Source organism: Lichenostomus cassidix, chromosome 9 (genome assembly GCF_008360975.1).
Source record: "Lichenostomus cassidix isolate B80296 chromosome 9, HeHo_3.0, whole genome shotgun sequence".
NCBI lineage: Eukaryota > Metazoa > Chordata > Aves > Passeriformes > Meliphagidae > Lichenostomus > Lichenostomus cassidix.
The window spans coordinates 90,815-100,000 of NC_139490.1; the positions used below are offsets into that span (position 1 = coordinate 90,815).

General features: G+C 38.4%; 1 protein-coding gene across 1 annotated transcript; it reads right to left on the reverse strand.

Moving 5' to 3' along the window:
* Positions 1–2,979: 2,979 nt before the first annotated feature.
* Positions 2,980–7,585, reverse strand: TM4SF18 (transmembrane 4 L six family member 18). The gene is made up of 5 exons (XM_085068810.1): positions 6,472–7,585; positions 4,797–4,886; positions 4,014–4,156; positions 3,737–3,917; positions 2,980–3,333 (listed from the first exon to the last, which is right to left on the reverse strand). Exons 1-5 carry the CDS (start codon positions 6,646–6,648, stop codon positions 3,319–3,321), a joined length of 606 nt encoding a protein of 201 aa, XP_084924936.1. The 5' UTR covers positions 6,649–7,585; the 3' UTR covers positions 2,980–3,318.
* Between the last annotated feature and the right edge of the window lie 1,601 nt (positions 7,586–9,186).

Genomic DNA, 9,186 nt, shown 5'->3' on the forward strand with positions numbered 1-9,186 from the left:
AACTTCTGGCAAGCAATATTCTTCCATTCCCATTTTTAATGGTGCCTCCCCCAAGCTCTCAGATTATCTGTATGCCTAAGCACACTCCTCTTATCTTTTTCGCAGGCAACTCAAAAAACTGACCAAGGTTCCTCAGCTTAAGTCTGTATTATCTTCAGATGGTGTCTGAAAAACAGGAACTTCTCTTGTCTCAGGACCTAAATAAAAAGACCTTATTTAATTGCTTAGATTATGAGTCTACAGTTTGGTGTCATGAATATCCCTTTATTGTTTTAAACCATAGTACTTCATTTCTCATATTGAGGATGCTGAAACACTCTGACTGTTTTTAACATCCCCAAAATTTCATTGAAAATATAAAGCTGATCTTTTACTTCAAAAATTTTCCTTGAAAGAAAAGAATAAACAAATCCCCAGATGAGTATTCTGACAAAAAATTCTCAATAAAATCACTGAAAATTGAACTCCGCCATTTTGCAATTCCCAGATTTGAATGATGTGTGTCTATTGCTTGCTGCCCATGCTGCTGCTCCAGGTGTCTGCAAATCTCTGCAGTTAAACACCCTTTAAAGAGCTGGTGCAGCTTTCTTTGTCCTCTGCCCCTCTACGTGGAAAATCCCTCCATCCAACACGAGAACAATCAGGGAATTGTAGTTTAGCAAGAGTCTCTTTTAACTACACAAGGATTTATATACCCTAAAAGGCAAAGGTGTGGATGGGGTCCCAAGCTATTTTACTACAAAGCTCTGTCCAGAATTATTTTTTGTCAAAACCAAGTCTCTTTCAGTTGCAGTCTTTTAAAAGAATGGCATTACTGTTGGAGACACAGCATCCTAATACTCTAGCAAAATGCACTGTCTGTGGGGGACAAATAATGCTGGAATTCTTACTGCGTATTCAGCTCTAACACCCCTCTGCTAGGAGTTTATAAACTCAAATCAGCAGCTTTCTTCCTGTTGAGCCTAGGGGGTTTTATGCGTGGATTTCAACAGGCAGGACGTGCATTTCACATCTAGGAAGTCTTCTGCAAGAAAGTGTTTCTCATATTCCATCATGGTGCAAGCCTTGTCCTGGCCCTGAGGGCGACTTCTCCCTGCTAATGTAGGGTGAGGTCCCTGTTCTCCAACTGGATGGCCATGTTGCCTCAAACACAACCATCAGGGCCATTGGCCGTGTCTAGATTTCAAGCCAGTTAATTAATATTCTTTACAGGAATCTTGGTTTTGCTACCAGGCACTGTTCATAGCACCTCTGGTTAGAGACAAAATATTTAGGATTGAATCAAGAGTTTAAAATTGATTAGATGAAGGTTAACTTTGCCTTACGTCCAAAAGCCCTGCATGAAACTGGCTGTTAAATTTGGAAATACAGCCCACTGTTAACCTTTAGCATTCTAACCACCAATTTCAATTTAATAAACTGCCCTTTTAAAATCTGAACCACCATGTCACAGCTGAATCAGACTACGGCAATGGAGATACCAGATTCTGGATTACGGGTAAAGAGGGTTGCAGGATCAGGAAGTTCAACAAGAACTTTATTACGTGTCTCTTTATTTAATTTAAGCCCTCAAAATAAGAGATGTCTGTGATAGACTGCAAATGTAAATTCACCAGACACAATCACACAAAAAAGGATGAATTAAAGACAGATCCACTGTTTGCAGGCAAGAAATCAGCAAGATTCTCTGAGATGTTTGGTTGGAGCACAGGCTGATCTTCAAGTTTTCTTTCTTTTTCTTCTGTCCCCAAACAATATCCACAAATCCATAAGAATGTAGAATTATTGTTTAAGATAAATGATATGTCACTTATTTAAGCCTAGAGAAAAACAAGTGTGCAGTGACACAGTCCTCATTTTATAATAATGTTTTTTTTATCATGCACCTCTGACCATCCATGCCGCCTAGAACTATTTCCCAAAAAACTAGCCCCATTCTTAAATATTATTAATTACTTTATTACTTCTTAAGGCTTAATAGAAACTAAGCAATTAAAATTTTCAATGCATTCTTGAAGTCCTACAGGAAGAAATCAGCTTGTCAAAACAATCTGATAAAAGAATATGAAGGCAAAATTTCAATATTGTCATGAAACAGATATATAAATTACTGATATATTCTATAATTTCTAAATAACTTACCCAAAGCTGACACTTATTGTATGGTTTGCACTTCTAACACTATTTAATATTTGATGCCAGTTTGCCTGAATCCCACTAGTTCTGATGTAATAGGAATTCATGCATTACTGCAAGTTTGAAGCACATATTTATCTTTCCTCTGGGTGTTGTCTCAAAACCAGAGTGCTGAATACAGCCAAATGCTGTCTATGCAACTGCAAATGAGCCACATGTCCACTTCATTGCAAATCCCTGAATTTTCACTAGGAATGAAATAATAATTCTCTGAGAAAGTAAAAATACCTTGTACCTGCTAATTTAAAATAGATTATTCTTTTTCATCTGATCATTATTGTCAAGAATGTTAGCCTTCCGTCGTAGCAAGGTCAGGACACTTGGAAGAGTATTAATAAGCTAGCATTGGGTGCTCACAAAGTTCCCTCATATGGTCCCTCAAGTCACATCATACTTGACTAGAAGAAAAGTTGGCCTTGAAGTATAAAGTGAAAAGAAATCCAGTGCAATTATTAACATGTTATAAGTTATAAGCACAGCTGAGTTCAGAACTGTCTGTCTAATCTGTCAATCAGGCCTGGGTGCCTTTTTTACCACAGGAAGACTTGATAGACTTTTTTCAGCAATTACTTTTTGCAGCTAAGGACCTCCAAGACAGAAGGAGCAAGGTAGGTTCTGCCCTCCATGGCCATCATGGTCTGTCTGTAACTAAAATTTGTTCACCTAGAAACCATGGCTTCACACTGTGTACTAACAAGCTCTCCTGATGTACTGGGCTTTGAACCAGGCCCTTTTGGAACAACACATAGTCATATGGTCTAAGCAATGACAAAGGAGTACTAAAGTAGTTCTACAGCAGTTTATTTAAAAAAAAAAAAGTAAAAAAGGCGATTTCAATACAAAAGCAATTCCATTGCATTCAAACATCCCTATTGCCACAAGTTGGAAGGTAAAAAAAAATGAAGTGGTTCTGCCAGGGGCAACAGGACGGGTAAAGAGAAATGCAGATGTTTGACAGTTCAAATATAATTCATCCAAAATAGAGAAGCTTGACAGACACATTTAAGACAAGGGTTTAATTTTCCTTCATAGCACTCAAATCTACCACTATGGATTATGGAGAGGCCATCTCTCTCTTTTTCTGGGGGTGAGGGAGAAGCAGCGATGATTTTCTTGCCATTTTCAGAGAATTCCAGCCTGCAAATAAAAAACAAAGTGCTAATCTCTCTCATCATTGCTGTGAAATCTACACATTGGTAAGAATGTCTGTAAATTGAATGTTAAAAGAAAGGTGCTCAGCAACCTCTGCTGACATAGGAGTAATGGACATGGCATTAGTGTTGATTTCCTAACCACTTTTTTTTGCTCAGTCCTGGTCTTAAAGGTCAGAGTGAGCAGCCACCAACCACTGTATATCACAAGAAATTAGTGGATTAATCAAAACCAACAAATATGTATTATCAGTACATATTCTCTGGAAAAAATATACAGTAGCATAGAGAATGCATAAACCAAAAGTGTAGGTCCCCAACTGAGAGAAATTGCCAGAGTTACAGTGACATGAAAATGCTGAAGAAATGAACCTCAGATGTTTTGTTACCTGGACAAAAACAGAGTAAGTCCCACAGAGTGTTCGCTTCAACTCAGTGGCTACTTTGAGAATGCAGATGATCAACTGCAGTCCACTGAGGGCTATCAAAATCGAGAGTAAAATGATGTTCCATTCCACTATGTTAGCAGGTTCTGTGCACTTAGACCAAGCACGGTAATCTGCAAGATACCTGTTAGAGAAACACCAGACTGAAGTAAGAAGAATGTTTCTGACTACTGATTTGATGAACAATTTCTTCCAGAAGAGTTACACTGATGTTTCTCACCCCCCGGCAGTGTCTTTGAAAATATAATTCCATCCACTTGAGGAATTGCAGAAAGGGCCTTGAATCAAATGCAGGGTAAAAATGATGCAACTGTATCCTGAGAAAGCAACTCCAAGCAGGGCTAGCACAATTGAAATAAAACTCTGAAACAAATAGAGAGAGAGAAATATTGCAGTGTGGGGATAGTGTCAACAGCGAACATTCAGGTCATTCAGTCTGCCTAGCCTGCCATTCAGTCTTTGGGGTTGAATTTCACTTTTGATTTCCCCAGTCTTAAAAATTCAGAAAGAAAACAGCAGTTAAAGAGTAGTAAGAATACACATACAAAGTAAAGATTAAGGCAGAGTTTAAGATAGTTCTACAATTCTAAGTAAGATATTATTTAGGTGGGATTTTTAAATTTGCATTTTTGTAAAGTTGTTTCCCAAAATACTGGAGGAACATAGCCATATATTAAATATGTCTGCATCCTAGATAGCATGTATTGAGATATTCCTGAACAAAATGATGCAGGCAAAGGGATGAAGCTATTTAGATGGTGCACTTCATTCTATGTTCTTATTTTATTTTACTAGGATTTGGAGGAAGTGTGTGTCTAATTTTCTTTCATCTTGCTTATACTACATTTTCTGCGACCTTGCAACCCAATTTAGAATCATTCTCTGTAAAAGGAAGTGAAAATAGAGCAATGGAGAGAGCAGCAGGATGTGCTGGAAACACAGGAGCAGGAAGGCATTCAAAACAAATGCTAAGGAGATGCACAGAAATAAAACACAGACTCACCCTATAAGTTTTGTTACAGCTCTCACTCTGGCAGCACCCATAGAACACACTACACTCCAATGTTATTAGAATTACTGCCAAAAGAAGGATCTGTAAGGGGACATCATAAGGTCAGTGAGATGACTGCAGATACTAAGCCGAAGTCTCCTTCACCCATGGAAGGCAGGGACTGCATCTCGTCTGCTGTCTTGATATTTTAAAACTGATCCATAGGAGAGCACAGTTACTCAAGGCACACATGGAACTGGAATGATTTTAGTAGGCTGTTGCTGTACTGGTGTCTTGTACTTGAAAGACAAGAGTACAGCATCTCCCATCACAATAAAACCCTGTGAGCTTGGGCACAGCTGCACCAGTGAAGCTGAAACAATAAAACCAAGTTTACAAGTAAAAGAATCAACACCAGTGAAAAGAAGGATATTTTATTGATACAAACACATCAGTTCAACACCTTCTTGCTGACACAGGCACATGCATCAGGGTACTCCCTTCCTTACCAACACACTTACTCTAGAAAAGGTCAGTAATGCAAGATTTTCACTAAATTCACCTGGACTTTCATGTGTTTGTCAGGTATCCATACTGGTTTTCTCAGACTATTGGATTATTTAAGCATGATCCTAAAATAATTTTGAAAAATAGGATCTGGGCTCCAGAACCACAAACTGTCATTCAGAGAGGCACAGGTTTGAAAAAGGAAGTATGAAAAAGAATGTCCCTTAGTCACAACAATATCCTCTCACAAGCCGCTGACTTGTTTGCAACAGAATGATATATGGATTTTTAATAAATTGGTAATAATCCGAAGGCTAAAAATGCTTCAAAATATCAATATCACTGTTGCAGTTCACATTTTCACACATTTAGAATGTTTTTCTGTTTGGATCCCCTGTCTGGTAGCTTTTTCTTCTGCTAGAAGAGATAAGGTTTTTCTTCTGCTTTAAGGAGAATACACAATTTCAAAAGAATGTCTAATGTTTTAATAACAGCTCAGCACCTTCATAAAAAAACCTCATTTATGCAGATGAATCCTTTTTAGGCACTGATTGTGTGCAATGCACTTTGATCGCATAACTGCTTTCTGCTCCTGAGGCTACAGGTCTTTATGAACATAGTGAACAGCATGAACAGTGGGAAACTCCACGGTAGTTTATTACTGCAGACAAGCATACTAAAAATATAACAGAGAAAATCCTACTATGCTAGCCACAGTGAGACAATTCTCTGTATTTAGCCTGATAACAATGGTACCTGATGCATTGTGAACTGTATTCAGTCTTCTAAGTACTGGACTGCATACAGCTCAGAAACATCTGATCCATTATGAGGAGCTCTTTTTGTTTCGTTTGGGTAAAAGAGCTCTAATTCAACCTCCATAGATGATTAAATCAACATAATGTTTGCCTCCATAATATAAGCATAAATTATTTATAAATAAAGAGGCAGCAGGAAAAAAAAACCAATCCACCCTTCAAAATCACTTACACTTAATAGCATACATAACTTTTCATTCAGTATACTAATTCTTTTTTTCAGTTTGCTTTTTTCTGCCTGCTGTCATTTTGTGGAAGTAATCTGTATGCTTTTTAAAAGTACAATTACATTGCTGAAGAGTAACCCAATATTATTTGAAGTACAATGTAACTCATCAAAAATCCATAGAATGAGCACTTACCATCACACCTGAGAAACAGATCCCTTCAAAATACCACTCATAGTTGGGGAGCTGGTAAGTGGCAGCATGCAGAGCTTTCCCATTTGGAAAGTACAGGAGGATGTTCACAACAATACTCCAAAGCGCAAGAGGTATCAGCAGGCAACTCAAAGAGCTTCCACATGTCTCTAAAGCCATCTCTCAAGAACTTTAGAAGTTTTGTTCTTCTAAGATAACAAAAGTTTACAAGATTTTAAGTATAAGAAGTGTTTTGACCTCCCTAGCTGGATTCAGTCATTTCATATTCACAAGGACCAGTGATGGGTGTGATTCCAGGGACAGAAGTGCTTAACAGTTAGCAGAACAACAGATGAATATCACTGTGTAAACTCACTGTCCTGTGTTAAGCACGTCTTTAAGTAGCCATTTCCCTTCTAAAAGACCCTCCTTTGTGATCTTCCAAATGAAATATGTCTAGGAGTCAGACTCAGGAAGGAAATTCAAAGCTCTCATTTCCTAGTGACTGCTCAAAAATGCTCTCCTCCCCACGACACAAACTGCAACACAGTTTGTGACAGAAGCAGGTTTCTCAACCTTACTGCAGCACAGAGAAGGGACTGTAAAATGATAAATATGCCCAGTCTCTGTACAGAAGACCACACTTTGCCTCACACTAGAGAGATTCATTAAGAGAACCCCAAGGGGAAACCAACGTGTTGCTGACTTGCAGCAGCAGGCTGTGTCTGGATCATCTTGCAGAGTACAGAAGCCCAAATAACACTGGTTAGAAACTGCAAGGCAGACTTATTTTCACACTTTTAATCAATTACTCTTTCCAACAGCATTATGTGGCTCCACTGTTTTACAAATTAAATCCTGCTATTTCTCCAATTGTTTCATTCTGTGCTTACAGCTGAGCTTGCACAGCTACAGACCTGACCTATGTACCCGTGACTTCTTGTGCAGGACAAAAGGCCTGGCTGTTTTTTTGTAATGCCTGCTGTTTGCACTGTGCAAAGCCAAAGTCAGACAGCTTTCCCAATGTCATGTGTCATCATTCCCCAACCCCTGAGCAACTAAACATCCATCCCAGTAACACAGAGAGCCAGGGCAGTTTGAACATTCATAGCACAACCCAAGTCTTCAGTCTATGCCCCTGTGAGTCGCCAGAAAAGTAACACAAGAATGAGCTTAGGCTTTATTAATAGGAAAGTTGTAGTCAGAGAGCAGAGAACAAAACAAAACCAAAAAACAAACAAACAAAAATGAAAACCACCAAAAACAAAAAACAAAAAACAAAACAACAACAAAAAACAACAACAACACAAAAGGCTCTATCAAAAGAAGGAAGGCTAATTTTAGAAGCAATGACATCACAGCATATTTTTCTTGTGTTTCCTCATGTGCTGTTTTAGGCTCTTCCCACATGAGGCTTCTCTCATCTTCTCATAAAAGCTGTTTGAATTGCTTGTTTTAACTAATTCCATACTACTGCTTCACATGTGATCACACAAGGAAATGGGATGGTGGTACACACACAATTACACCATCTTTCCACCTGTTCTCTGCTGTGACTCTCCTCTTTTTGTAGGAGGTTTCATTTTGAAGTCCTCATTCTTGATTTTCCCATATTTCCTGTTTTACTCAATCATTGTGGACAATTTTTTCAGGTCTCCCTCTAATCAGAATTAGTAGCAAACCTGCCTTTCCAGACTCACAGGCACAGATAGAACTCATGTCATCAACACTGTGCCATAGAGATCAGAGAAAACAGCTGCATTAAAATCACGTACATCAAATCCCCATGACTAATTTTTTATTACAAAACTCAAATATCATATAATTGGCTGAAATATTCTTCTAAAAGCAAAGGCCAAAATTAGTAGCAGGTATCTTATTTTATAATCAAATTTGCTGCTATTTCTATTATAACCTGTTTTGATTAGAAGAAGCTAACTTGGGAAACGGTGGCAGAAGCAGCATTTCTTCTGCAGTACAGTAGTCTGCATCACGACCTCATTTTTAAACTGAGCTCTGCAAATACCAAATCACAATGTGGTTATTTTGCTGGCACACGATGCCACTAGAACGGGAAACAACTATTTTATACTAAGAATTAAGCAAACCTGTAAGCCAGTTACTCAAACATATTGCCAGGTGTTGCAAGCCCTGCTTGTCCACTGCTGTCATTTTTCATGGGTTGATGCCAAGCCTATTACCAAAAAGTCATGTTTGCTCTGTATGAGTGACTTCTCTGCCAGCTAAAATGAATACAACCTCAGCCAATCACTTCTCCACAATGTAACTGATAAACCTCCCAAAAAACTGTCTTATGCACCAGGCAACAAAGAAATCCAGCTGGCTGTTTTTTACATGACAATAAAAATAGTGAGTAGCAATGCTGTGCATTAGTGCTTCAGGGATCTATTAGTGCTACATGCATTTGAGCAGAAGTTTCAAGTCTAAACTCTAGCCTAATCATTCTGTGTATTGGAATTTATAAAATTGTTTCAATTCTTTAATTAGTTGTGTGCACCAGAAAAACAAATAACCATTATGTAAGAATAAAGGCACCTTCTCTCCTTCCACACCCCATTTAAACTTGCAGATACATTTTCAAACAGTGTGTCTTCTCACTCAAAGACACTGTATCACACAACTGCAGGGAATTTTGTGTGTACACATGTGCATGCACATATTCTCCTTCCTCCCTCCCACAGCAGGACAGAACAGGGC

What these genes read in the sequence shown, in the direction of transcription:
- TM4SF18 (XM_085068810.1), bottom strand. Translation starts at nt 6,648, where the DNA reads ATGGCTTTAGAGACATGTGGAAGCTCTTTGAGTTGCCTGCTGATACCT. An exon ending in TCTGTTTCTCAGGTGTGATG is followed by an intron (nt 4,887 to 6,471) that starts GTAAGTGCTCAT and finishes GTCCCCTTACAG; the next exon opens with ATCCTTCTTTTGGCAGTAAT. An exon ending in TTCAAAGACACTGCCGGGGG is followed by an intron (nt 3,918 to 4,013) that starts GTGAGAAACATC and finishes TTTCTCTAACAG; the next exon opens with GTATCTTGCAGATTACCGTG.